At 37.9% G+C, this 26,251-nt stretch overlaps 1 protein-coding gene across 1 annotated transcript in view; it reads right to left on the bottom strand.

The window, feature by feature from the left end:
* The window catches only part of LOC106617579 (acid sphingomyelinase-like phosphodiesterase 3b), a 129,907-nt gene that overhangs the window by 20,307 nt on the left and 83,349 nt on the right, over positions 1 to 26,251 (bottom strand). The window contains exons 3-6 of the mRNA XM_036363973.2: positions 17,858 to 17,926; positions 16,182 to 16,341; positions 11,423 to 11,631; positions 9,118 to 9,530 (exon numbers count right to left, since the gene is read on the bottom strand). Coding sequence (XP_036219866.2) covers positions 9,118 to 9,530; positions 11,423 to 11,631; positions 16,182 to 16,341; positions 17,858 to 17,926 — 851 coding nt within the window. The remainder of the gene's footprint in view (positions 1 to 9,117; positions 9,531 to 11,422; positions 11,632 to 16,181; positions 16,342 to 17,857; positions 17,927 to 26,251) is intronic.

Genomic DNA, 26,251 nt, shown 5'->3' with positions numbered 1-26,251 from the left:
GCCATTCAAACCAATCTAATAGCAGCGGTACCCATATACGTTTGTATATATGTATTATATATGTATATGCAAAATGACATAGTTTGCTCCAAGCGCCGTCTTTCGTCTTTCATGCCAAGTATGTATATGTAGGTTACTGTTATTGCTGTTGTTGTAGTTGATGCGACAGTTTGCCGCGATTCACTGCTGTTTTGTGCTGCACATATGTATGTATGCACATGTGTGTGTTAGCGCTGTCGAACATAAGAGCTCACATTGATATATTTTGTAATATGACTTACAATGTGGTTTCGCAAGAAGCCAACTTGTCAAAAGCGTGTATCCTCCCTTCGCAATTCACGTCTGGATATCTACCACAACAAGCTCACTTACATACATAAGTGTGCAACGTGTGTGCAGTTAGTCATGTAGTAAGCCCACAGATGTCATCATTTTAGCATAAATATTGCTATATTTCTTTATTTCGTGGGAAAGCGAAATCTTGCAACATCAACTAATAACGTCTCTGAGTGGCATTCTCATGACAATATGATCGTACGAGGATGAGCACACAGCGATTTGTTTTTGGCTCTCAGGTCAACCGTATAGAGTCGAATATTCAGTTTAAAAAAACTGGAAATCACCGATAGGTAATGATGACCAAATTATTCGAAAATTATTACCTTTGAATGGGGAATGTATATCAACACCGTTGTATCAATTTAATACACCCTTCGCGGACCATGGACTGAATGCAAAATAAATAATTTGCTCTTTAAGAAATGATGCTCTATATTTCCCAAAAACCAAGGGCTGTAAGCAAGGCCAAAGCGGTTTGGTTCAAGTTCTTTTGGGTGCAAATCAACGCAGTCAGCATAATTAATCTTACGTTAAGTCATCCGAGAAGTGCTTTCAATTGCCAACATAATTAAAACAGGCCCATAAACGAAAATCACCATCAATGCCAAACAGCTACAACGAAAGCGCACCGCAAAGACAAGCCACCACCGCTTAAATATATATTGAAGCATGTACACTCACGAGGTATAAAATAAAGAATTTAATCAAGGTCATAATTTCACATTTTTTGAATTCTATAAGTCTTCGAAGTCTGGCAGGATTGGTGACCAACTTTTCGAAGATCAAGAGATTTTTATCGGCTATGTAAAAGAAACTCAATAAATGAAAGGCCAATGAGTTCACAAACACCCAATATGAATATAGAGAATACTCCAAGAATATAAGTAAAATTGTTTTGCTCGCTGCTGTACACGTTTGTATTCGCACACAATGTTTGTACCTTGACAAAGACAAACGGCCAAATCAACGGCATCAGTTCGTCTAATATTAAATTGTTATATAAATGTATTTATATGCATGCACACATACATATGCTTAGCTGGGCTTATACGCCTGAAATACGTGCGCTCAAGTTGGCCGCGTAAAGCATACGGTCGGGGATGCAAGAGCGCTTAGTTTACAAAACATTAAAATTTGAAGCGGCATTTGTTTTATGTTTTCATTTGTTATCGCTTTTGTTTTTGTTTTCCATTTGGCCTCCTTTAGGCCTGTGTTTTTTCCAGTGGCTGTGATAAAATCAACTTTCGTCTTCATTTCCTTTGCTGGGCTCACGAAATCTTGCTGTTCTACCATTCGTATTTAAAGCTCTTAAGGAGCAATGGAAGCATAAAAAGCGAAAGTTTTCCGCCTCCGTTTTCGCATGCCTTCGCTGGCAGTCAATTCACTCGCATTCGAAATTAGGCACGACGAATGAGGTGTTCGAGCGTGGCGCAACTCAGTGGCTAAATATTCTTCCGCCACTTCAGGCGGCACCTTTGGCTGGCATCGCTTCCGTTGCCGCATAAAAGCCCACTTGATTTTGTTTTCGTTGTTATTTGGCTCGCATAAAACAGAAATGACGTAAATGTTGACGCGCCCGCACACATACAGACATAAAGTGATAAGTGAAAACAATTTCCCGGCGAAATTACAATGATTGCCAGCGCCCCAACGGCGATGAGCTTGTCCGCGCCCACTTCTTTCGCTCGGCTGCAATGCTGCTTGTGCTTATTTTCGTTGCGCGCCTATTTTGTGTTCGCGAGAGGAGGTGGAGACAACGCGACAATTGCTCTTGCTTCTTTTGTATTGAGTTGCTCTTCTGTTCTGCTGATTATTACAAGTACCGCACATACACACAAACATTGCATTCTTACTTAGTTCGGGCTTATTCGGCACTTCCTGTCCCGTTCGAGCCTATCCCACACTTTATGCGCGCGATTACTTTTCCGCTTTAGCGCGATGTGACCGTGTCGAGACTTCTAAATTAATTTATTCGCACTTCAGTTTAGATTTTGCCTTTGCTCGAGTCCTAACGAATGCAGTTCTTCAATGTTTGGAAGAGTCTTTAAGAATATCTTTCGGAATCATGAGGAAAATTTAATTGTAATGTATATGATTATAAGTATTTGCGTTCCCGCCTAGGCGGCCCATTAATGACGGTAGAATATTGGAATAGGCGAGAAGAATTGTAGTTTACGTTCAGATAGTTTGGAGCTAACTAATACTTGAAGCTTGAGATGTCTGTAGAACAAAGCGATTTGTTAAATGACTAAGGCTCTTGATCAGCGGCATACTTTGTTAGGAATGTAGTCAAAATATATTGTTTATCAGCTGATAAAGCAACAAGGCTTGAATATAACCAGCAAAAGTGAATCGAACGCTAAGGTTATTTAAAATTATTCCGCAAAAAATAAGCAAAATAAGGGAATTTAGAAATTCAGAAAAAACGAGAAATTGAAAACCCAGCACGCATGAGGAGAGCCAATTCAAAACTTGCAATATGCTGAGCGCTTTGATAAAGTGGAATGCTAAGGTTATATTGAAGGCTCCGGTGCGCCATAATCCGTAACATAAGAACAACAACAATATAGTGAGTACTGGTTAAGTGTACCTTCGCCTGCACAGGGGGTGACGAAGCGTATGAGTGGCAGAGTGCGACAGGCCAAAGCAACGCTTTTAGTAGAAAAATAAAATTGAAAATAAACTTTGGCCACGACACGAACTTCGTGATGAACTGGCTGACCTAACACCATCCAATAACAGTTTGTTTGTGAACATACTCGAACATTTAACAAAGTTCGTCCGTGTATGAGGGAAAGAAGAAAGAAAAAACTACAATAAAATGGTAGCATAAAACGAGCGGACACAGCAGCCTTGAAGAGCTATCGGTCGACATCAATCCAGTCACCAGCATTTTCGCATGCTCACAGCATAGTCACTTGGAGAGAGGTGGTAGCGGCGCACTCACTCCGAGTCGATTGTCACTTAAACACAGTTACACATTCGTGCGTGTGCTTTAATGTATAAATATTGGATTTGCTACTCTTCAATACGAGACACGCTTGCTTGTGTGTGAGGCACGCTCTGACTCTTAAATTTGCGCTCGACTGATGAAATTGTTGACTCAGCCTGACCGGATGTAAAACAGTTGAACAGCTGAACCCATGGGCTGCTACTGCTCGGAGGGGTGGTAGTGCAGAAGTGCCAAATGCCAACAGCTTTTCAGAGCAGCGAAGAGTAACGGCTTGCACGACCCACCTCGCAAGAAATTGAACTGCTCGCAGAAGTAGGACACTTGGGAGGAAAACTAGTTCGCGATGGAACATTTTCAAATGAACGTGAACGAGTTGAGAAGTTGAGTATATTATCAAAATGTGGTTCAAGCTTCTTTTTTAACGAAATTAAAAAAAAAAAAACGGAAACCTATGTTTTCCTTGTTCGCTTAGTTTGTGGCTCTGAATAATCTAAGTTTGTTTATTAGGCTGTTTTTTATTTTTATTGCATAGCTAAATCATTTTATAACTCAAAACCGAATTAACTCATGGAACCCCTGTGAGAAGATCAGATCCACTTTATATTTCTGATTCTGAAAAGAAAGTAAGTTATTGATTTTGCTGCAGGAGAAGAATATACATTTGTACACATATTTCAAGTAGCTACTGTATTACTGATCTCCCTGACACTCAAAAATAATAGAGCGCACATACCATATTTGCCAGTACACGTCGGTATATCTGCCTTTGGTGCATGTGTATGTGTGCAAGCGTGATTAAACTAACACAGCTCTAGATATGCTTATGGATTGGTATGTTATGCATTCAGCCTCCAGCTGTGCAAATAATTTGCGATTTACAAACGTTCTCGATTTGAACTAATTCGACCTCGACCCTTGCATAGCTGCTCCCTGCTTTAAGCAAATGATTCTTACCAACAAAAGTCAATTAATGAATCGTTTATGGGTCATATAAATTACGCTGACGCTCGCTGAACTACGCCTGTTAGTAACAAGTGGGAAGAGATGCGTCTAAACAGAAAGCTGAGTGCGGCATTTTTACATGTGTCTGCAATCTCTTTGCGAGAGAGTATGTGCGAGTGTGTGAAGGGACTTCATTATGAGCGTTTGATAGATGGTCGAGCAGTGAAGGTGGCACAGTTGCAGATAGAGAGAGAAAGGGCGTGATGGAAGCATAATGACAGCAAGTTGGAAAGAGACAGCGGAAGATAGGCGATTAGGCACACAATGAAATTATGCAGCCAGAAAATTAAACAAGGCACAAATGGTATAGGCAGGCACCTAAATCACGTGTGTATGTATGTATTTAGACAAAGGCTAATGAATACAAGTCAATGGGTGTAACGGAAATCCACTGGGGAACTATGCCATACCGCCACATATTTAGATACAGCAGAAAATGTACATTTGCCCATCCAGTATTGGCTTGAGTTGAAATACAGGGGCTGTTGGTTGCAGATTTAAAGTAGCGCCCACTTGTCGCCTGTGACTTCGTTAATGCGCTCCTGTTCCCTCTCGCTTGCGTTGACTGCTTTACGCACACTTCCTATGCATGCATACATGTACGCACACACACATTCTTACATGAACGCATACATATATACAGATGTGTATGCATAGGAACACACTCGGTTATCCTTGGTTGCGATGCAGTCAAGCAGAACCAATGAAAGTAAATATTGTAAGGTCCTGCGGCAGGATATATGCATCCTCGTGTATGTCTCATATGATGGGACTTTCGGAGAAGAATCGGAAGAGTATACTATAATTCCCTCTCTCTATCGCTCTGCTGTCACTTTCGTTTCCCAGTCATGGCCTCGCCGTTGCCATGCACTTCAGAACACATTAACGCGATGACTTTGAGGCCATGTTTGTTATTTCAAATAAGGTGCCGGGGCACATCCAGTGCAGCTGAACTGCTGTACCCACACCACTACACATACACCTACGCCAACATAAATGCAAGTGCGTTTCTTAAAGCGCAACAAAGGGGGGAGTGGAACTGTCTAGTAGGTGGCAGCATTCATGGGAAGTGTGGTTGCGAAGGCAATGCAACTGAAATCTTCTCGGTCACAGGAGACTTGATACTCTGTTCAGGTTGTAGGAAGCAGCGATGTCTGGCTGGGCAAGGAAGTTCTGGTTTAGTATGTGGCAGCAAACAAATATTGCTCCATAATCTACGCACGGCGTTGACAGCTGGCAGCACCTTTGACTACCTATAGTGGCTGTCGCCTTAACCTCAGAGTCAAAATGAGCTCTCTGGCTGGTTGTTACAGCTTTTGCTCGAAGATAAAATAATGTGCTAATATTTTCACAAACAATTTAGTCTCGCTATTTTGCTACACTTGTGAAACAAGGACCTCTGTTGGTAAAAATGAAATGTTTGGAAGTGTTACTAAATAATAACTCCACTAGAAAAAGGATGAAAAAGAAGAGGATTTTTCTGCGATATGAAATAATACCATTCTTTTTTCCGTAGCCTTTTTCAATACGCGATATTCAAATCGCTCTTAAATCTCTTCTCCCGGAGACTTTCGCTCTGTTCTATTATATTGACAGCTTCGAAGACTAAGTTATGTTTTATGCATATATTATATCAATGAATATTGATTTTACCCAAAGTGATGTAGTGATTAAATCTTATTTTCGTCTAAAAGTGGAATATGAGTCTTGACTAGGCATTGAAGCAGTATTATCCAAAGTTTTTCAATTAACGATACTTTTTCTGCTTGGAACTTCTCTACCTTTCACCTATGAGCCTGACGATGAAATCTATAGTTGTAAAAACCGTTTTAGAAAAACAGGTAATTTTGACTTTGATTTTGGTTAATATGTATTTACCTATATATAAATAGGTACTGTTGTAAATATGTCACACATATTCAGTTAAAACTGTGCTTAGCATCGTAGAATAGGAAAGTTAAGAATTCGAATAGTTTATTTGGCAATTTTAGTTAAATATATCGTTGCTTGAAAGCGACCTCTGACACACAGCTACTTTCCAACTTTATGACTATGTTGAATGACGTTGCCATATTGTTACACGTATGTACATAAAACAATAAAATTAATTGCTGTTTTTTTCAATCCTACTTAACTAATTTTTTAATTTCGATTTGGTTTAAATCAAAAGGACCCTTTATGTTCTACACAATGCATTTAACAGCGTGGTTGTGGTGAGAGATAAACGGACCCAGACACTTCGAAAAACTTCTGTTACAAAAACAGAGAACAAAATTAATAAAGGAAAATAAATTAAAGGAGAAAGTTGTGAAAGAAAAGTTGGAGGCGAAAAAACAGGAATACTCCGAAAGAAATAGCGCGGAAATTTATTAAAGCGATAAAGGCAGGGAGCAAAAAGATATCAAAAACAATAATAACAACAGTCGAACAGCAACAACCGACGCCATCAACAATCAGCGAAATAATACAACACCGATAAAGATAAAAAGCCGAGCACTTTTCAGACAATGAAGGAATGCAGCAAGACAAAGCGGAAGCTGCAACAGCAGCAATGGCAATTGCGGCGGCAGCAAAAGGCTTTCTTGCCTTGGACTGTGGTAACGGGTGTGGAGGTGGGGGTGCGGTAATGAAAACTTGTTTTAAACTTGAAATCGTTCATTAAACTTTCGCTTGTTAGTTCCGAATTGAAACTTTTCTTAGCAAGTGAAATCAAGCCAGCGAAAATGGTTAAACAAACCACAAGGAAAACAACAATTACACAAGTGTTTGCCAAGCACAACTCGAGTGGTAAAAGGAATTACGGAACAACAGAAGTGGTGACGCCCAGAAGTATCAGACACGAGTAACTAGCAGCAAACAACACTTTCCGTATTGAAAATGTGTGTAATGATCTTTGCTTTCTTTTTTGACTTTTTTTGAAGCGCACGTAGAAATGAGGAGAAATGAAAGTTTACCTATTGTGAGCCAGAAAGAAACTACAAATGACACAGAAACATTTCTTCAACTCTGCATTTTTCACTTTTGTTGAGAGCCAATTTTTAGAGTTCTTCTCCCAGATGTGAGCTACAGTTGATCACAATTAAATATCAAAATTGTTTTAATTGATCACGGCTGCGTAGAATTTTTGAGAATTACACATTAGGGCGGTCTGATTTGCAAGAAGAAAAAAAAGGAAATGTTCTGCGGATCATTCGAAACAACTCTGCTTCAGAAAATATGGGTCTAAAACCGGTTTCCAGCCAGCGATTTTTTAAGTGAACTTCTTTTTTTCGGGATTATAAAAATTTCTTCGCAAGTTTTTGAGATATCCGAATGAAATTTAATACATAGGAGATTCTATTGATCATCTGTCGGAATCGGTTAGATCGGACAACTATATCATATATCTGCGGTACTACCGATTATTTATTTATTTCACTTTCTGGCTGCCGGCTTTTAATTAAAAAGCTTAGAGCTCCTAATTTTGCAGAATTGTTCTCTAATACTTATGTACTTAACAATGACAGTGTAAATGAAGAATATCGAACAACTATATATAACATATACCTTAGCGATGTTATGTGCTATTATTCGGTTGCCTTTTTTGTGATAGAAATTTTGGTATTTAAAATTTGTTTGGTTTATTTTTTACCTTTGCGATTATAATATAAAAAATTGTGAGCTATATGTTGTGCTAAATGGCTCAGTGGGTCTTCCAACGCTGCTCAGCACCAGCTGGGCTTTTGTTCATGTGCCATGAGTATATTTATACGCTCATGACAAAAACAACAATAATACAATATTAATGCAAATAAACAAACACGTAAATGACAGAGTATATAAACACTCACATCGCAATATTGTATATTCAAACAAATATGTGTATCTACTTGCATATGTATAAGTGTTCAAAGTACCGTAATAAACTATCGTTATTAATTCAATAAAAATCTGCAAAAACTATTTACTCAATTACGAAACAAATTTACAAAGGTTAATTAAATAGTAATTAATATTCGCATTTTAAATGCAGCAATTACATTTAAAAAGGGAAATTATTTGCGAACCACAACGCAAAAGTTCGCGCGAATTATGGCATATTTGATTGAATGTATTCAATGTGTTTGCATTTGCATAATTTGTATTTTTATTGGCACCCCCGCGCTCCCGCTGGACCAAGCCGAATAAAAAGTTGGCAAATACTTATTCATTGTTTGGTTCGTAATAATGCCGTTATGCAAATGATTCTTAATGGCCAATGCAATTATTTGAAAGCGCGGTGAGATGTACAAACCGATGGGCAGTTCGCAGCATTCGGCTAGACCTGTGCCGAAGAGTATAACGAGTGTGATTTTCTTTACATCAAGTGCTCGTATTTGAATTTGATTTATTCGGTTTTTTAGTTAATTCCAGATTGGTTGCTTTAAGCTACATTGAACGGGGAATATAATCGTTGGCCCGAGTGTATCAAGAATAATTTATTCGTTACTCGAAATTTAGTTCAACTAATTGCAAAAGGGATTTATAATTATAAGGATTAGGCCATAAAATATTATTTGTAAAGAATTGAGCAAATTCGATGACAACATTATACCTTCTCTTTTGTTATATATGAGGTTCTGTACAACCAGCGTTTATTCTTCTTCTTTAAACAAATGCTATCACAGAGAAGTACCATCCCTAATTTTATTAAGATTTTATTCACACCGATAAGTCAGGTGATTAGTCAACCGAAAGGACAATAATCGCTACGTGTATTAGCAGTTGAATGGGCGACTGATATATAATGTTTATGAATTACTTAAAAAAGGAAATAGTTTTTCTTCATTAAATATCTGACTCACCGTTTCTTTATTATTTTTCGACTTAATAAGCTCCTCCTCCAGCCAGAGCCATTGTTTCTCAGCATCCTGAGTCTCATACTCGGAGAGCGCACTGACACGTCCCTCCCCTTCGCCCACACTCAAAGCTGGTATGGCATTCATGCCACGATGGTGGCCGCCACTGTAACCGCCGTAGCCGCCGCCATGAGTCATCCAGTCGGTCGACGAATGTCCGTGGTGTTGGTGTATTGAGCCGTGATGATAGTAGTAGGTCTTGTATTCGGAATCACCGCCGCTGCCTCCAGATATTGGAGTGCGCTGCCGCACCGCCGCCAGATGACTAGGCGGGGTCTTGTGATCATGCCGCATGAAATTCGTGTTCAACGCAATTATGCGCAGGCGACTTTTCGTCTGTTCAATGGAGTAGTAGCCACCTACGAAAGAGAAACAGGCTTAGTGGCACATTAAAACCGAAAATGTTTCCAATTATTCATTTTGCACTGATTCCTATAAATGTAACCAGTACTGTCGGTTACTATGAAAAATTAAACAAAAAAAAAAAAAAATAATAATAATCTTCAAAGACAGCTTTGTGAGCACTTCGGTTGCGCTACTGCCTCTTTGTCATGCTAAAAATATCTGCCGTTTCATAAATGCCGTCGGCAATAGCAACGATCACGTATACGCCATGTCGACCGTCTGCTGTCGCATCCATTCATGCACGAAGTGAATCGATGTGATTGCGCTGACTGGCATAGATTTTCAAGGTATTTAGGCTTGTCGAGAATAACAATAACAGAATTTCGTGTGATGATGTTTCGTTTCTCGTTTCCCTCCAGCCTTCTCATTATTCATTCAGACGGCGTAAAAGGTAACAGCATGAAAATCAATATTTACTGAAGCGAAATGCGCTCTGATTACAACAAGACACCAGCTTGTGCTACGAAGGTGCAAAATCTATACATTTACTTATATACTTTCATGTGTTTGGGTATGTACATATATACAAGTGTGTCATTTGCTTGTTTGTTACATCACTCTTAAAATCACCCGCTTCAGCTTCGATCACTAACTGAATTCAGGAAAGAGATGACTCTTTAAATATAGAAAATTGACAAAATTTTTAATTTCTATAATGTTCAGATAACACAGGTCTACAATGTTTTCTTGCCCTAGCTATAAGATCGATTTGGGATGTATTCATGAGACTATCAATGATTTTGTAAGACTTGCACTTGTTTATTTTTAAATCCTTATTTTCATTTTAAATTACAAAAATAGAAAACATGACACAAAATAACAGATGCCAGTTTTGTTCAAGGACACATCGAAGTAAACGGAGAGAAAAATGTCGAAAACATATGTTATATTCAATAAATCGTCATTTATGAGCTTTTCTTTTATAATTTTTGAGTGGGCAATCTTTTTTTTAAAGATCAGCAATAATCTGTCATAATGGCATGATCCCGTCAACTTTTATACCTTTCTTCTATAATTTTTAGATGCTAGTGGAACCGCTCTCTCTGTTTCTCCCTATAATTTCCTAAATTATCCGAAAATGTATCTAAATATTTGCGGATATAGTCTAACTTAATACTCTTATCTTATATTAGAAAAAAATCGATTATCAGAAATCCTTTCACGGCTTCAATTTGCGGAACAGTCATAACCTTGATAAAATCTGTACCTTTTATAATTCGCCGTATTTGTGGACCAACAAATAGTCCACCTTTCGATCTTTCCATACCAAGCTTCAGAAATTTTCTACAAAAGTAATTGAAAGAAGTCCTTACACGTCCAAAGCTTTGACAAATTGCTATATTATTCCTAAATTGATCGCGTATTAAACTCTGAATTTATTTTGAAAAAATAACTTTGGCATAGATGTGTCACCCTTCCTTTCAATTTCACTGATGGGTTGTAATGATATCTGGGAATTTCGTGGCACCATTGTTTCTGAGGGCTTGCGAACCACTTTGAAACGGAGTTTTTCACAAATTTTCGGTAAATAGCCCGAGAGTGGAGATCACTTGTTATTTGTATGCGAGAAAGAGCGTCACAGAAACCGATAATTGATCAATATTTAGTAACTGCAATTATTATAAAATCAAGCGCATATTTAATATTTTCATCAGTAAATTCGTATTTGAACAATTTAAACCATGAAAATTTGCTAAGATATTGAGGGCAACAAAAAAAAGATATTTTTGTAGCACTGTGTTATTATAAGAAATGTCAAACGTGAGAAAAGTCAAATTTTAAGAATGCTCAGTAATGAAACGTCTTTAAAATATATTCCAAATGTAGATGTGGAATCGGCACGTACCTTTCTCGAACGTATGCAAGGCTTCCGATGGCAGCCAATGTCGCCATAGTTCGCCCAAGTGTCGAAAGTTTGTAGTGCCGTCCTCATGGCCGAGCACTGGAAACACGAATTGCGACGAGAATGTGCGTCCCAGCAAATCGGTGATATTGCGCAGGATCTCCAACCTCTTCGTATCGGACTCCTTCAGAGCCGAGTGTGATAAGCCATCGCTGAAATTAATAAATAAAATACAGTTATAAGAGTAGTGTATACTTTAGTGTCCGTATTATAGAATTTATGAAATACTGAACTTTGTTTTTGTTGTTTATACCAAGAGCATTCGGCATTTGAATTAAATAGCAATATTAATAAAAGCCACATACGCACACATACAGTACGTGTAAGTGGATTAATCATAATTAAATTTTGTCTCGGGTGCCTTACGTTATGCACTAATTGAATTTGGCCCATTTAATAGTGGCTAGTTACATTTTAGTAACCAAAGCCTAATTTAACTGCAAATTAATACGGTCCCAATTTTAAACACATATGCACTTCAAAAATACTACAACACCAATACATATACACTACCATAATTATATACATACACAGTGTATGTACATGAGTGTGTGTTGTAAAATATAGATTATATTAATTTTGCCGTGTGATGCCGTAGAGCACAATTATAGACATGTTAGTAACATGAGAGTGTGTGTATGTGTGATTAATGCGTGTGCAACGGTGATCATAAAATTGCAATTGTGGTAATTGCTTGATGATCAAGGCAATTATCGTCGTTGCTGGTAAATGCAGAATTCCGTAATTAAACATTTCATGCCAAATGCACACAAAAGCAGCCAAAAGACAATAAGCCTAATTGCTAGTAACACCCTATTACGCTTTCCTTCACACTTGCCGCTTACATCCGGTGTTGTTGTATGGTATTCAATAGTAACTGTGAATTTTAAAAGTCTTCGAGTCGCATGTGTGACATGTGGTGTGATATGCTAAACTCGTGCGAGATTAAGAAAATATGAAAATACGAAAATTTCGAGCACAGTGTAGTTTTTACAGAGTGCAGTTAAAGCGAAAAAGCGAAGTTTACGAAAAGTTTCTTGCGTTTTTCCTGGCTTTTGAATTATTAAGGCAGCCCCTATTTTATAGTACTCACAATATTTAAAATAAATAACAGTTTTGAACATAAGAAACCTCATTGATATTTAAATAGACTAGTGTTCAACTAAGCTGAGAATAAATATGGAATCTTCTCTTTCCAAATATAACTGTGCTCAACCACAATAATGTCTATCTCCTGGAACGCCAATATTTTTAGACTAAGAACACGCAATCAAAATCGTTCGAAACTACTTTTCTACGACTTTGAAGCGTTCACATATTAACACAGGAATCTTACAACACCGGAAACGGACCTAACCTATAGAACTTTGTACCGTCTGTATATTTCAACAGTGAGTTTGTTGGATAGATGTTGCGCTCTTCGGAACAGAGTAGAATTCAATCAGAGGTCATCAAAATCGGACCAGTCGTTCGTGTTAGCTAATTTGAGAATGATATTTAGAAGGTTTCAAGAGGTTTATTGCTATTAAATAGTTCCGAGAACTCTAATAATAATGACGTTAAATTAAGGCGCATTAATTATGCATATATGTGTACTATCGCCAGTAAAATCAATATGTCAGCTGTTGGAATAATAAACAGTGTCAAACCGTTCAACAGTATTGAAATTTCCAGAATAAAGCATTACACACACGTGGGTACTTGCATATATTATATTATATTTACTCGCATATAAATAACGTACACTAGTTGTTGGCGTTGGCGGGGAAAAGTCTGCAGCCTGTGCTCGTGTGTGTGTGGCGGTTTTTAGCCGCCAGCCATCCGCTTCTCTGTCAGCGCACTGTGTTTGCCTATTAGTCTTTCAATTGAAAATAGGATTATGTCGAGTGGATCTTACACATAAATACTTGGGAAGCCAATTAATGTCACCCAAAGGCAAATGTCCTATTAGCAGCAAGTGGCAAAAACAACATGTTAGCAATTGGCGCAGAAAAGCGGAATAAAATGAGCAAATTAATCAGTCATTAAGTATAGCAAAATACAATACTATTGCGTGCTTTGCTGCAAAGAAGCCGTGTGTGGGAGGGCATCATAAGCAAGTGTTTGTGCTGATGCCTGGCGGGCATGTAATGGCGGAGTGAATGATTGAACTGTTGACTTACGAGCGCACATTGCCTTCGCAGTGAGGCAAACAACCCACACATATGAACTCATTAAAGTGGAAAGAAATCAATGACAAAGCATAATAATGTGGCAGACATTAACGAGCGGTCGACACACGATTAGTCGTCTGCCATTTTGCGATACAGATTCTAATGGAATAATGAATCAACAATTTAAATATTGCTGATCGAAGTTAGAGAATGCTCGGAATTTAATGAATGCAATTTTGAAGTATTGAAGAAGTCTGCAACTAACTTGTTTTCCATTCCCGTGCAATTATTGACTGCCCTTTGGCAGCAACATTTGTTTGCATTTGGTGTGTACATGCGAGTGTATGCGTACTCACATATACTGTCACATCCGGTTATTGTGCTTTATGTGCGCTCGTCAAGCACCCATCCAGTCGATATTTGTCATTGTAATTGCATTGGCACTTACTAATGCTTAAGTCTGACAAATAACAAACATTATCTTATTAGATTACTCGTGGACTGTATCGCATGTGGTTGTTTCTATTGCTGTTGGCATGACAAAATTCCAAAGCAATGTACAAATCAATCCCAGCTAGTCGGCATTACTGTAAAAGACTAACAAATTGCTTCGGTATAGATTACATCAATCTCAGCAACACACACACACACACGTGTAAACATGTTTGTACATATGTAATCTTGCTTAGAGGTATACTTTTATTTGCATGAGTACGACTTCCTGAATATGGCTTCGATTGCCGTGCCTTTATTTATAGAGGCCTAGTGCTACAAGGCACAGAGATATAAGTACATTTATTTGTGATCAATTGGTGGTCAATAGTTTTCTTTGGCTGAAATAACAATGACTCGCAGACCGTCGGAAATACAAGAAAACAGTTATTCGGCACTCTTGAAAGGTTAATTGCTCTTTTGAAAATTGTTTGATCTCACATCAAATGAAAGACATAATTAACAATGATGGAAATGCTTCTTGCTTAACCCATTTAGATGCAGTACGAAGTGTATCCTCTAATTTAGAATTCAAATAAAAATTCTGTGAACAATAAAAACACAATATATATGTACATAAAATTAGAAGCCTTAATTATGTATACATTTGGAATCCGTAAGCTATTGTACTACAGCAGAGTCCCAGGAACAAGTAGCAAAACAGCTGGAGCCTGCAAGAGCAAGCAGATGTGCCTGTTCCTACATCCGCAAGTGAATTACGTCTGAATGTCCTTCCTTGTTGCCCAGCGCTTTGGCTTCAGAGGAGTGGACACGCTTGACTGGGCCAGCAATAATTTTTATGAGTCACCTGACGCAAAGATCCTCGCTGGCATGCAACGCCCAAGTTGGCCACCTTGTCGGTGGTCGTTAGCAAAGAGTGAAACGTACTTTTTATGAAACATAAAACTCTTGTTATCTTAATTATTTTTGCGCTCCGGTATGTTTTATGTCCTTCTTTTACCTTCGCACACAATTTTTCCGCTGCGAGTTATCATGTATCGCTTGAGCGAGAATTTAGCGCCTATGACTAGCTTCTTAGCTTTTCTTATAGCGTCTGCCGCGATATAATGAAAAAGATATTTTATGTCTGCTTGAAATAAAAAGTGTGTGTGAGAAAGTTTGTTTTAATGTATCACTTGGGAGTGTTTTAATTAGATATGATTTCCCCCCAAGTATAAATTATGTTGTAACCCTTTCTTCCCAACAACAATAAATGTGTTCGCTTGTGTGTCTTTAATATATGATGCTTGCTTTTTATTGGCCTCGTTTGTATGTTTAGATATGTTGACCTTCAAAAAAGAAAGTAATGTTTTGTCTTTCTTTAAGACGCAGAAGAGAATATGCTGCAAATCGCCCTAAAGAGTAAATACTTGTAAGCGTTTTTGGCATTGAGCCAACTATTGCATATTACGAGTTATTGTGGATGACACTAAAGTACCTGCTTTTCTGCTGAAATTTTCGCCTATGTTCATTATTTTTTCTGAATTCTTAAAAGCGTGAGCGAAATTTTTGTTACTTCTTATATCAACACGAGGAAATAATTTTTTTATTACTTAGCTGATTCACAATTTCTGTTAGGATCTATCTCATCATCAGTTTTCAGCTCGGAGTATGCTTGAGATGAATTAATAGATGGATCTTATCTTTGATGGTGCCTCGGACACACACTTGCATTAAATTCATCTCGATTTACTTGATTGTCTAACTTTTGTTGAGATAAAACTTCTAGTTCGTATATAATATATTGGGGCCTGAAATGTAATGCACTGCTAGAGCAAGAGATAAAAATCTCACACTGACACAATACTAAACTAGGTTCGCTTTTGTCATTCGAGAACTTGATCAAATTTTCCTTGCGTCTTAATGCCACAAAGTCTTATAGTGGCACAGAAGAAGCAAAAAAAAAAAAAGAAGAAATAAGCAAATTACATTTTACACAATTTCTTTAAAGAGCTTCTGCCCACAAATATCAATTATAATAAATACCTGGGTAAACACAATAAACTTTTTGTACTTTAAATCGTACCTACCCACACTTATCCCAGCTCCCTACTTACCCTGTCCACAGAACGAACTCGACATTGTCGCCCTGTCGAGTCTTCATCGCTTTCGCTGCCGACTCAATTAGACTCCAAGGACTATCGCAAAAGTAATCGCCAAAACGACCAGGTGAGCGAATGGAACTACTTGGCGATTGACCGTCGATGCGCCAGCAACCTGAAAAAGCGTAAGTAGAAAATATCGTTTTAGAATACTACAAAAATCGCTGCACAAAAGAAAAACAAACAATGCGCTTTAGTTGACATTATAAACGCAAAAGAACTGAAACTGAAACTAACGAAGTCTTCGCGTAAGCTGTTCAGGTGAGGCAAAAAAACTCTACTGTAGCTCTAGCTGTAGCATTTCCTAAATCAGATTAAAAAAGTAGATTTAATAAAATTAAAAGCACTAAAAAGTATAGAAATTTTTGCTTCAACCACAAAATGAAATTGGAAAGTTGCAGGCACGAACAACAGACAATTTTTTGCTGACAAAGCCGAGGGCTATATGACCGCCCATTCATTGTCCTAATAGCCAGCACAGTTTTGTTGGGCTAACCGTGGCCCCGCTTACGCTTCGGGGCCGCTCTTTCTTCCATTTACCCGAAAAGTCCACCTCAAATCAGCACGTAGAACACCGGGCCACAACCAAATAGCCGAAATAAAAGGAAGCCAACAATAACAAATACTCGCAATAAAGACTAATACAAATAAACCAACTCGGGGCAGAGTGAAGTGAACAGGACGGAAAATGAAATCAAAGAGAAAGGAGGAAATGAAAAGAGCAAAGTGCTGTGTGGAATTCGCAATAGAAATAAAATTTTAATTTGATTGAAACAATAACAATTTGCGAAAGCAAACAAATGCCAGAAATCTGCAGGACACTTCGGAGCCAAAATGAAATGAAAACGAAAGGTGTCTGCACTTCCGGAAACGGCCAGTTAAGTAGATCGCTTGACTTTGAGTGAAGTTTAAATGGCAAGTTCAACGGAGCATTACATATTAAAAATAACATAAAAATTTCAAGAATTTGTTCTGTGATTATCGAAGCAAATGCATTGAGTAAAGTGTACTCGCGTTTCTTATATCGCTCTGATTTTACCGTTCGTTTCCGATGATTTTTAAAGAGCCCATCAGCTAACAATTTCTCAGGTGAGACGTAGGCTAAGCATGATCGAATGTAACTTTGCCATCAAATGGGCGTATAATGTTCTTCGTAACATATACATATGTACAAATGGAAATTTGATAAAAATGTGAATATTAAACAATCGAATCATTTCCTCCTTTCCACAACGATTATATGCGCTATCGGAATGTTTGAAGAACGAAATCGCGGGGGCGGCCCTGTTCGAAGAGAAAGCTCTGTTTCTGTTGAAACAATTCACCGTATCATTGGGCTTCTAATTATTCCCTTGTTTCCCGATTTCTCCGGATATGGCCCAGCGCATTTTTCTTGTTCTCAGCTCTATTCTGTCGATAACCACTAAATAAATTGAATATATGATACGATGTTCTCAGCCGAACCAGTATCTATAGAATTTAATTCTTTTCGCATACTTGCATGTACATGAAGGTTACATTAATGGAATGCAGATTTGGCGAAACAATTTAACATTGTTTATTCCATACTTGGTAAAAATAAACTTGTACAGTGTGATTAATTTGAATAATCTTGAATATATTTTACTCACTGTGCATAACATCGCCTTGCGTTGAGTAAAATGTGTCCAAGTGAAGATCTGTGATGTGCCAAAAATAGCCTGAAACGATAAGAAAGACATGAAATATTTAGAAAGATACAAGCTAAATGAATTTCCTGAAATCCTGACAGCTTGTCCTCTAGTTGTCCGCAAATTGCTACAACAACAAATTGACCTGTCGCAAAAACTAAACATCCACATGCTACTTTTATTAGAATATTAAATTTTAATGGTGTTAAAGAAGTGCTTGACTCAACGCCTCACAACTGCGACTGCCGCAGACCATCTCAAAGCGAATAATTTAAAACATCACTCAAAGTCAGAGCGGACATTTAAGGCCACAAGGAGACAAGCTGAAAGGAATCAACGCAGATATACGGAAATGAAAGGATAAAACAAGTGAAGGCGAGTGGGCGAAGAAACATATGCATACATACCTACATATACATATGTATCTATCTATGTTTATACATTTTTGGAGAAATGCCCAAATATATTCATACAAACAGAAACAGAATTGCATGCAGTCTGCACCTCAGAGAACTGGCGCGTTTACACCCATTTGCGTGTGAGTGCGAGAGTGTCCATTGACAAATTGTACAACCGTATTACAACTCGTAAGCGACAATTGAACGAGCTATGGAGGGAAGTACGTGTTTGTCTGTATGTGCAAATGAAACACGCATTACGTGAATGTAAGAGTATAAGCGCCTTACCCATACACATAGGCGCACACGGCGTGTGTGTGTATTAGAGTGGGTTGACAACCCCTTCGTGTAATGTATGCTCATGCTTTCGAGCATCTCAAAGGGACCAAGGGAACAGACATGCAAACAACAATTACAGCTCGACCTATCTATGTTACAATAAATGTGCATGTCGCTGGGAAATGAGCGAACGATGCTCACACTTTGGCGTTGATTTCACGGCGACGAAGTTGTCAACCTAATAAAAAAATAAAAATAAACAAATAATGATTGGGCTGCGGCGCTTAGGTGTGCTCACCTATGTTTTTACATATCATTTAATGGTAAATTACTTTAAATTAAATAAATAAAAAAATTAAAAAAAACAGGAAAAACCGTTATCATTGATAAAACGCAAGAATACCCTTCACAAATAAAACAGTTTATACATAAGAATTTGATTTCGATCAGTCGGTTGTATGTTTCAGTACATTTGTTCGGAGGTTGTTCCGCTGGAAATGGCATGGAAAATTTTGTAAAGCGATCGTGTCAATTAAAAAAGTTTTCCATATAAGAACTTGATTCCGATTGTTCAGTTGTATGGCAGTTATATGCTATAATGATCCGATATCGACAGTTCCGACAAATAAACAGCTTCTTGGTGAGGTGCGAGGGCGAGTGCAAACTTTTAGATCGATATCTCAAAAACTGAGGGAATAGGTCACATGCCTATATACAGATAGACAAACGGACTGGGCTAAATCTAATGATGATAAGCTGAGCATTTACGTATGTACATACCTAATAGAGTCCCCAACGTTTCCTTCTGGGTATTAAAAATCTTGTGTTAAACTTAAGATAGCCTATTCAGGATATAGTAAATAGTATTGTAGTAAATATTCTAGTCTAAGTTGTCGAAAGTCAAAAATGAAGGATAAAAAGTTCTCAACGGCTTCTGGGCCGTTGTTTCAAATTTTTGTTTCCAGAGCACCGATTACTTTTCCTTTTCTTCTTTAAAGCTCTTTCGGAATGATTGGATGGAATTGGTCTCAAATTATCGCATATGACCCAAGCCGCTCTTTTCCTAAATTGTAATTTAATAGCGTGGCAACATCATACGAATGTTGCTGATTTCTGTTTACACCAAACACGGCATGATATTCTAAGCCACTTTCGACTCGCCACTTCTCTGTTCGCTATTATTCAGTTCTACGTATACACCTTTGGCAGAAAAATAGTGGATTTTTGTTCGAGTTGCTACTTTCAAATGATTTGTTGTACTACTGAGAGCAAATGCGTTGGTCCAATATTTCTAAAATCATTAAGAAATGGAACGTTTAATATGATAATGTATACCATAGTCAGAGTGATACTTTATATAACTAGTATGCAACCAAGTTTTCAGATTATATATTTTCTGCAAAGTACGATATTACTCTAATTTGAATTCGCAGCGCATGAAAGGTATAAAGCCTTTGGCATATGTAACCCCGTTTGCACAGATGAGGCACAACAACAAATCGGGTTTCATAAAAACTGCATTTAATTTCAACACATATTTCTACGAGTGATGTCAAATGCCCGGACATGCGACTTGATGTGACTTTAATTGCAGACAGATATTTTCGCAATGGAGTGTTGCTGACAACAAAAACACACGCAGATAAAGCCAAAAATTGTGAAAACACGATAATGTGGGAAATAGTGAATACAATCGCCAAGTTGACTTTAAATGAAATAACAGCAGCGCACACGTTTTCTCGCTTCGAAACATTCACAAAGGCAATCGGAGCATAAACGCCCCACAGTCAACGCAACTGGCTGTAAACTACTCCCAAACTAGTATCAAATGTATAGCCAACTAGTCGGCCGAGTGCCTTTCCTTTTCTTACAAGCAACTGGTACATATCACCTGTTGATGTACTACGGAATCACACTTCTCACATGTCAGGCCCATACAGGCAAAACAAAGTATATCTGGTCAAATAAGCAGGGATATAACTGTCTTTAATTTGTAGATGAGAAACTAAAGAAAATACATTTATAAATACACAGTAAAACCTTCCTTATAGCTTATAATTGTAGTCTTATGTGAAAAATTAATTCAAAAGCATACAGCAATTGTCGGAGAATTAATGCTCTAAATTATTGAATTCAAATCAACAAACTCACTTAAAAAGCATTCCCAAATTGGTATGAGTCTGATGATTTGGCGTTTAGTTGGAATTTGGAACTCGTTTTTGTGAACTAATATATTTCTTAACTAGTTTGATGCTTCACAGGCCGGGTAGGCAAAGCACATATAACCACACACACACGCACGCGATCTTGGGAAATGCGCAACAACCATCATGCAAACGCTCTAGTGCCAGCCACACACTTTCCAACGTTTTCGAGAAGATGTGTGGGAAAAGTATAGAAGCAAGGACGCGAAGCTGCCTACAGCCTTCAACAAGCCAAAAAAAAACATATCGGAATTCGTACGGCATGGCAAGGACACATTGTCTGCAGTTGTCTGCATTATTTCAAAAGCTTGCGGATTAAAGCCTTGTGCCCTATGTCATACACACATACGTGCAGTATGTATGCCTTTACATGTGTAACTCTTCTCTTCTTTACTCCTTAGTTCCGCCGATATGCCTGCTTCTATTCAGTCTTGAGCTCTTCAAGCGATTTGCAGTTTTATTTGTCACTGAGCCTTCTGTCAAGTAGCTAAGTGTATGTGAATTGCTGCTCCATTTCCTTTGCTTTACGCCTTTTCTGCTCAGACAACTGGATATGAAGTTATAGGCCTCTGAATGCCACGTTCTTAGCGCTTGCAAATGTACATCAGAAGAGTTCCACCTTGATTGGGTACTTTATGTCTGTTCCGCCGGCACATACAATGCCACTATACTGGATCGAGGTATGGGACTGCATGCATTTAAACTCCTAATTATAATATCCATTCAGAAACTAACGGAACTCCTGGGTCATAATTAAACGATTGGTACACTTTTGGCAGGGAAGTTAGAGCGGATATTGATACATCCCATTGACGGTTTTATGGGAACGGGGCATTATAGTCCTTGAACAAGTTTGCTGGTCTTGAAATTGAGCTTAGAACTAAGTTCGGTTGATTTTAAATTATAGTACGTCCGGTATCAGCATACATTAACAGTCGAATCCAAATCTTTGGGTAAAAGCTTATCTTAAAGCAAATACTAAACTTATAAATTGATTATCACGGATTCAACTGAAGTTATTGACATATCTCAAATCTTGAACGATATACATATACGGAATCAGGTACTACTGGGTCGATTAATCAGAATTGGGAATTCTATACAAATTGATTGTTTCTTTTGGTCGAACAAAACATTATAAAATCTAATCTGAATATAAAAATGTTGAACTGAAAGACTTTTTTATGTAAATGATTGTAAGACTGACTGAGGTGATTTCTTACGGTTATATTGTCCGTCGATCCATTCAAGCTAAATCAAGTATTCTAATAAACACGTGTCTGGCATCATAACTCGGTGCAATGGTGCAATTCGACTTTTACCCTAGCAGCCACTCTGGGCACAGGTCGGCATTGCAGTGAATTAAACTCGTGATAATATTTGACGTTCCCCATTCCAAATTCATTCATTCGTTCACACACTCGTGCATACTTTTTTCATACGCCTGAACTTATTTGGTTTTATGGGTTCACTTTGACGTTCGTCGACTTCGTTATGGCTTTGTTGTGCAAGTTACCCAATTGCAGGCCAGCGATTCAGCACAAAACTTTTCGCGTTAAAGTTAAATTTAAGTGAAAAAATTCTTGCCAACTTTATGCATTGTTTCAGATTAAGCATTTTCCACTTTTCATACTTCAAACACGTCTGCTTTCGTGTGTGAGCGCGTGTTGTGTGGCTTGTTTGCTTTGGATATGACTTGGCGTCGCCGCCGCCTTGTCGGATTGACTAACATTTTACGAAGAGCATTTCTTCCACTTTATAATTTTTCTCTCTTTTCGGAGCGCTACATTTATTTTCAAAAAGTTTTCAACAAGTCGTCACTTTGCACACGGACCTACTCACACATACATTTACCATATATACTTGTATATGTATAGAAAAACTTTTGACTTCTTAGGAACTAAAGCGATAAAAGTGTTCATCGTTTATAGGCAGAATGCAGTCAAATGAAATGTTTTCTTTTAAAGTAATGGTTATGAACTCTTCGCCACAATTACACACACACACACATACACCCACTTGGCTTAAATAAATATGCTTATGCAAGTATGCGATCTGCAGACTTTTCACTGGGAAATGTAGCTAGTCCTTAATGGCATTTGTCACCTGAATGCCCCTCAGGCAACAACCACTTAATCTCGTTATTCTAAAAAAACAGCAAACAAATTTGGCAACGTGAAGTGTGGCGCTTACAATTTTTGAGGCACTCACTATCGACGTGTAATCGTCATCAGTCTGTTTATTTTCACCAGCTACCAAAAGTATATTACATAATAGAACTGTCGCGAAGCCTTATCGAAAAGACAACGTTTTCGGTGGGTTTGAGGACCAAATCAGTTATTACTACCTGTAGATTCCTAAAAATAAGTCGGTTAAGTAACGATACTTGGTGAAACCTGTCGGAAAACAGCAACTTCTCGAAATGATCTTTAGGTTTGTACAAGTAGATCTTTAGAAATAAAAGAATGGATTAAATAAAAATAATTATTATTTCGAATATTTGACAATTTATTGCACAATAAATAAATTTATGCTGAATGGTGTTCAACCACTCAACCAGTTCACTACTAAATATTCACATTATTTTTCCGACATCGATTCCCCAGCTTGAATCGCAATTCTCTCAAGTAATTGTGAAAGTTTCATTAAGTGAAAGTGCAGTTCACAGAGAATGAAGACCTTGATCTAAGTTGACCTTGCGAACGATTTCATCGCGAATCTCAGTCGTTATTGTTTTTACATTGCCCTGCGTTTTCATGAATTCAGAATAGCATATGTATATGTATGTGTAAATCCCTATGTATGGATATGTGTGAGCAAACAATAAGCAGAGCTAAATTTTTTATGCTGCTATACATCCCCATACACTCATGTACCCTCCAATGCATGTTGGAAATCCTTTCCTTCACTGTGGTGAGGTTCAATGTTAACCGCTTAACGGTAAAACTGCTATTTGCTATACTGCATTGTATTTGTAGATATATCAGAGTACACAGAAATTCTTTTCACCGTCCTTAAAGCGGCAAAGCACTCAGTCCTTTGTTCGATTGCCCTTTTTCGCTTGGATAATTTCAGCGGGGGATTGACTATACAAATAATTAATTATAATCCATGCCAAATTTCGCGAAGATACCTCGTCAAATATAATAAAAGAGTTTTCCATACAAGCACTTGATTGCGAAATGAGCAGCTTCTTAATGAGTAAAGGACAGGTGCAAAATTTCAGATCGATAGCTTTAAAACTGAGTGACTAGTTCATATTCGTTCAGTTTACATCGCAGCTATGTGCTATGGTAATCCGATCTGAACAGTTTCTGCGATTGCATTATTGCCTATGACAACTAATCTTGCTGAATTTCGTAAATCTCGTCAAATCCAACATTTTTTCATGCCAGCACTTGATTCCGATCGGTCAGTTTGTATGACAGCTACATATATGGTATAGTGATTTATATCTTAATGAAAAAACATCTTTTTAAATTGCAAAACTCATATTTTTGTAGAAAATTTACTGCTATACCTAATAACTCAGTGAGTTATAAAATTCGAAAGAAAAAAAATTGTCAACCGTTGATATCTTTTAAACGGGCAGGTTTACGGAAAACCCGTAAGGGACCCTTTTTTAGAGCATTAAATTTTCTATAAACTTCATTAAACGAAATATGTTTTCAATTAGTTGGAAGCGAAATATGAATCTCTCTATCCGATCATAAGAAAAAAATAGATAACGGTAAAGCGGAGGACCTTCCAGCTACAATTAAGTGCTGATACTTGGAGAGCCTTTCTTAGAGGTATCTGTCAACCAAGCGAAAAAAATCATTACTTTTTTTGACGTAGTAATCGATTGTGCGTAAAGTGTCGACTCGAGATAAAAGGGCGGAAAAATGCACATTGTGCGTACTTTTCCATCACTGGTGAGTGAACCAAAAACAGCTCTGCTTTAATAAGCTCACTACGTGCGTCAATGGCTGCCCACTATTTCACCTATATTCAGCATAAAAGAATTTCAGATTTTTCATGTACCATTTAGGTATACCGTTATGTTGACCGACTTCAGTTACGTAAACATGTATCAGTATGTATATTTTTTGTGTATAAATCAAGTTGACATGATATTCTTTTGTTGCGAATCCGAAGTTCATTGGAAAGCTTTTCGTGGCATTGATTTTCGATTAAGCACGAAACCGAATCCCCATATAGAATACATGTAGTACGCAGTTATGTTGAAACTTCGAACATGCGGGTTATCGGAATTTAAGCGAGCATTCATGCAGGTATATATACGAGTATTAAATGTGGGCAGATGAGATGAAGCGCTTGTGCCTAGGAATGATACGAAGGGATTATCAGCTACTGCAATCAACGAAGCGCACATTTATGAACTCTGCTTGTGGAAATGCATGCATCTCCGTTTTGATTTTGTACAACTAACACACAAAGTATATGCGGTATTCTGAGCCAAGCTTCGTATGGGGTGCTACACTTAACGTTTCACTAACGTTGTGAACAAGTGCTCAAGAAATCACAACAACAGGTACTTAGCTTTAGTAGGTTTGCGGAACAAAGCTGCGGGTTTATTCTTGTTACAAGTTTAAAAATGTTTGCCAAACAAGTGGGGAAACACTTTTTGTTTTTAATGCGAAGCTGCAGGGCGTGGTAGAGGTGATAGGTATACATTTTGCGTATTTCGGATACAAAATCAACTTAAAATATTAGTAAAGCATTACATAAGGGGCGTCGAACAGCGTTTTTAATTATTCCAAGTTTGGTTCTTAAGAGTGTGATAAATACCTCAGTTTTCGGCAGCTGTAAAATATTGTTTTGTATTTTCCAGCGAGATTTGGAGCTAACTGAGTGAATAATTTATACGCTCCAAAAGATCTTCAACCATTATTATTTCCTATACTATGCCACTAGGGATCGAACTTATGGATTAAGAACTAGGAAGGTTGTATCTTCCTAAAGTATTAAGGCTTCCGTTTTTCTACAGGTAGGGAAATGTGTCTGTAGGGTAAAACTCTGGTATGCATGCGAGCAAGTACAGTAGGTGTGCATTCTCCATATTAAATACTTTTAAGTATGTTTATGTCGGTGCACTTGTGACTCCATTGGATGGTATGTGTGTGGCTGCAGCCTTGACTGCTTTTATTTTCATTCACTCGTTTCCACAGTACTTTCAACGGCGCAATACTGCTTGTTTCCGGCCATCAACGGCATCAGCGTCACTTGCCGCACACTCACATGCATATAAGCAAAAAATAAAAAAACGGTCAACAACAACAGCAACAGCAATAAAAGCGAGTGCATTTTACGTGTATTTCATTGTTTATTGTTGCACCCAGCCAAAGTCCATGTTGCACGTGTATACCATAAACTCAGCGCCTTGCTCTCTGCCACACGCTTCAAGTGGTTATGTTGCTAGCAACATTTGGGGCAAGTATAAAATGAGTGATGAATTTATTTTGCACTTTCTT

The sequence above is a fragment of the Bactrocera oleae genome, chromosome 6 (genome assembly GCF_042242935.1).
Source record: "Bactrocera oleae isolate idBacOlea1 chromosome 6, idBacOlea1, whole genome shotgun sequence".
Classification (NCBI taxonomy): Eukaryota; Metazoa; Arthropoda; class Insecta; order Diptera; family Tephritidae; genus Bactrocera; species Bactrocera oleae.
The sequence above is the reverse complement of the archived record's forward strand: the minus strand, read 5'-3'. Positions and strand labels throughout refer to the sequence as shown.